The sequence below is a fragment of the Cygnus atratus genome, chromosome 5 (assembly GCF_013377495.2).
Source record: "Cygnus atratus isolate AKBS03 ecotype Queensland, Australia chromosome 5, CAtr_DNAZoo_HiC_assembly, whole genome shotgun sequence".
NCBI lineage: Eukaryota > Metazoa > Chordata > Aves > Anseriformes > Anatidae > Cygnus > Cygnus atratus.
The window spans coordinates 31,468,058-31,472,456 of NC_066366.1; the positions used below are offsets into that span (position 1 = coordinate 31,468,058).

A 4,399-nucleotide genomic window follows, 5' to 3' on the forward strand; every position below is an offset into this window, starting at 1 on the left:
GAGATCATAAGGTATGTTGATAGTTGTTAATAGGAAGTCATTAGCAAACAATCACAAACCATGCAGAGGACAGAAAGACTGGGAAAGTTGTAAAAAATGAAGTCAAGGTGATGTAGAATATCTGGACTGATTGGTCCCTTCTCCGTTCTTGCAGTTTCTTTGCCTTTCCCTTCTGAACCCATTTATAGAACATGTTTAATTGGAACTGTAAAATCAGTCCTCTGGCTTTTGGCTGTATTTGCAAGTTTGTATGAAGTGACTGTTTTCTTGTTTTGCCTGAAGCAATGAAGGAAATAAGATAAACTGTAATGTATGCTGTGGTTACAGCCGTTTCTCTCTGAAAATTAATGTCTTCATTAATTCTTTAATTCATTAATTAAAACTTCCCAGAGGAAAATCCAAGCCTTGGAATATTAATGTTAGCTGCTGAAGTTGTTTTTTATTGTTTGTTTGTTTTTATTTTGTTTAAAAGCCCCCAAAAAACTCTAGATCTCTTCTGATTTTTGATTCTTCTTATTTATTTTATTCATTTATCCAGCCTCTGGACCAGATTGCAAAATACATATCGGGGCAAGGAATTCCGTTTCCCAAAATTGAGATAAGCGAGGAAGACAGGGAAAACTTGAAGGAATGCTATGTGTTTGAAGATTCTGACAGTGCACAAGCTCCAACAGTGCTCTTTTTTCCCCTAGTAAATGACACCTTCAAGAATTACAAAGCTCCTGGTGAGTCATCTGTGGCTATCAATTTTAATAAAAAGTCAATTGCCTGGTGTGTCCTCTCCATTTCATATCTAATGTCTCACTGTCAATTCTGACCTTCTTTCTAGTGTTGATATTGGCAGTCTCATCACTGACAAAAATAAATACTGTCTCAATATATCTGAACTGTAGGAATTACAGAAGCTCTCGTAATACATCTGAGATGAAAACCGGCGTTTATTCCACAGGATTTTGTAAATATAGCACGAGGGTGAAACTCCCAAAATATGTACAGCATAGGCAGCAGGTTCTCTACTCTATTGACGTGCACTTGTTATGCACCACTCTCTGCAAAAAGAAGCACAACCTTCTGGAAGTTTTGGGGGATAATTCATTCATCACTTCAGAACTGAGTGGACTGAGATCTCTTTTTTTGTTGTTGTTTTTTTAATATGAGCTATGATATCTCTCTGAAGGGCCATCATTTCTCCTGATCTTCCAGTGAGTGTTATTTCGCCCAGTATAAGATGATTTGTTTTTCTCTTGCTTCCTCTTTCCTAGTTTGAGCAGCCAAGACTTTGTTGTCTAATGAGTGGTCTACAAATGCTTCTGCTGATAATATGTGCTGTTTCCATTCCCAGACATTTGGGTGTACATCGGGTTTGGACAAACACTGAAAAACATGATACTATTGGACCACTTTTACATCCCTCTGACAAATCATCTCTTTCCCTCCAAATCTCCATTTTCTACCTATAATTACTTAAATGAATGATAGGAATCGCATGCTGCAATAAAACCTGATTGGTGCATCTTGTGGTTTTTCCCTCAGGTGTGGAAAGGAGTCCTGAAGAGATGTCTGAAGGCAAAGTTGATGTCTCCACTATTCTCTCTCCATTTACAACAAGGGAGGTGTGTTTCAGTGAAGAGAATTTTGACAAACTGGTGAAGCTGACTGATTACAATGTCCTGAATAATGAGAAGTTGATTATTCGGGCCTTGCGCATGGCAGTGGCACGGAGGAAGCAGAGAAACTATTAGCCATCATCTGCTAGTTTTAACTTTCCATGTGATATTTCTGGGGTTGTGTGTTATCTCGTGAGATTAAAATGTTTGATGCTTGACACTTTAATCTGCAGTAGAAAATGTCATCCTGAGGACTTGCTGGACTTCAAATCCTCCTATTTAATTGACTGTTCAGATGAACATTGTAATTTACAGTGGTTTAATCAAAAACAAATTTCAAAGCAGCAGATTTACATTTAGTTTTGTTACCTTGTTACTTTACCAATGGAGATACATTCCATATAATTTAATATCATATTTTCTGAGATAGTGAAATATTGTAGCACATTAAAAATGTGAATCAAACCAGTATTCATATGTGTTTTTCTGTTCAGCAGAACAGCAATCCCTTGAACTGGAATTTCTCTCATCGATAGCTAATCCATTGTGTTTGTCATTGCTTATCTTAATTATTGACACCCTGAAAGTAATCTCTGATGTGATTGTCTACTATAAATTTTTTAAATCAGCTGGCTTTCTTCACCTGTCTTTGAAAATAAGCTTTTTTCAAGTTACAATCAGTGTTAAAATCTACAGATTTTTCACCATCCATTAAAAAAAATTAATCAAAACCCACCCTGAATCAGGTCATCTTTGTTTCATATGGTCAAAAGTATTCTTTGAGCTGCTATTCACAGAACCACCTATATATCAGCCTTAGTAGTAGTCATGTTTCCCAATTTTTCCTCCTTTCATTTGCTCTTGGAGTTGTTGTTGGCTTTTGTGTCTCACTCATCTTCACCTGCCTTGACTGTTCTTGTTAACAGTCTTCCTTCCAGTGTTTTGTTTCAGAGGATGGGAAGTGGCTGCTAGCTTCTTGCACAGAATATGGCAATGAAAGAAGACCTTTTGAACAACCTTCCAGGCATAGTTTTGCAGCTGTTCAATGCTTTCCTGCAAATGGTCTTTTGCAGAGTTATCCTGAAAGAGTGATTCCTCATTGTCAAAAATCCTAGAGGTTTTCTGGGGGAAGATAGTTGCCTGAGGCTCTTTTCTCACAGTTCTGCAATGGCTAGATGACAAATTCAGTCTTTCACAATAGCAGCCCTGCACTGTGCAGCTGTGATACACAAAGAGACTGTTCACAGCAGCTCAGGTGATGCTTGGGGTTGTCTGGCTTTTGATAATAAAAGGGTCTTATTATTGCTATGAATACAAGACCAACTCTCCAGGATAGGACAGGTGTTGAGATCAGGGGAGAGTCTTGATTATGCTCTGAAGTGACAAATTTGTTTATATGGAACCAAGTTCTAGGAAATGGGAGAAAAAATACTTCTGTGCTATGGGAAAAACAGCTGAAGGAGCATCTGGAGCAATTTGGGTGGTGAAAGAAAGGGACTGGGCCATGTTTTTGACCTATGAAAGTGTTCATTGTGTTCATGCTACTGCAGCACTTCGAAGGACACGGTGTAACTGCGTGCAGTACTGCATGTGTAGCTTGACATTATTAGCCCTGCATGGTGTGAAGCAACTGTAATTGTGGTTCAGCTCCAGAACACTAGAATCAGCTCAAGGGATCTGGGTTTTTCCCAGGGTTATCTTTGGTTTGACTGTCATGGATACTAGGCCTTTTTGGTGGAAATGAAACTGAGCAGGATGGAAGCTGTTTCTGTCTGTTTTATAGGGAAAACTTGTTCAACAACAGGACAGAAAAAAAGACAGACAGGTGCATGAGACAGCCTGAGCCACATTAACCCTACTTTTCATAAGAACTAATTAGTCCATCTTCTAACCATGACTAATTACTGCACTGACGTAGCTATGCTCCTTCCCATGTCAGCCTTGGGGTATCCCTGCATTGTGTCCTGCTGGCTGATACAAAAGCTGGCTTTTTCTTCTTTAAGGGAGTTCCTCCAGTCCTCAGATCACTCCACAGTGCTTTATGTTCCCAATAGTTCAGTATCATCTGTTTGAAACAGGGTGTCAAAAATATTTTTTATTTATAAAACCTGCAATAGGCTTAAAACTGAGCTGTTTGCAATCTCTTTAGGAATATTTCCTTTGACTACTGCTTTTTGTGATCTGTTAGTTATCCATCCTTCATCTGTTTAATGTTTGGATGGTGTTTGTTGCACCCAGTTCTTAAGGTAGGGTACCTTTAAATGTCAAACCTTTTACGAAATTCAAGTTATAGCATGTCTGTGAAGTTAGATTTATCAATCAATTCTCATTCCATTGCAAAGTGAAGTGAAATTATTGTGTTCCATTTTTTAATTAAATTCCATAATCTCAATGGTAATGTGTTTGTTCGTTTTTGTCTTCCATCTCATTATGTCTTGTGTATTCACTTTGTGCACTCCTTCACTCAGGGACCGCCTAATGTGATGCCAACAGTGCCCTGCACAGAGAGGTCTCATAAATGCAGGGACAGAACGAATATGCTAGAATATGAAGAATAATTAACATTAATTTCAAGTGACACCCTTACAAATGTATTCTTTTTGAGATCATTGGCTTCAGCACTTTAATATCGGTGCACAAAATTAAAACTTTTGAGAAAGTGGGTGAACTGTTAAAGTTTTGCCTTTACTATGGAAGCTCTTACAGTGTCAACAGCTGATTTAGAAAGTTTCATGCATGATTTTTCACTGCAGTAACTGCTTGTCTGAATGAGACCTTCTTGCCTGAGAGCA

General features: G+C 38.2%; 1 protein-coding gene across 1 annotated transcript in view; it reads left to right on the forward strand.

Annotated features, from left to right (window-relative positions):
* LOC118244782 (cytosolic phospholipase A2 epsilon-like) overlaps positions 1-3,989 on the forward strand; it is a 30,989-nt gene extending 27,000 nt beyond the window's left edge. Inside the window, exons 19-20 of the mRNA XM_050710847.1 lie at positions 539-725; positions 1,534-3,989. Of these exons, the coding sequence (XP_050566804.1) occupies positions 539-725; positions 1,534-1,742 (396 nt within the window). The 3' untranslated portion in view covers positions 1,743-3,989. The remainder of the gene's footprint in view (positions 1-538; positions 726-1,533) is intronic.
* Positions 3,990-4,399: the final 410 nt, after the last annotated feature.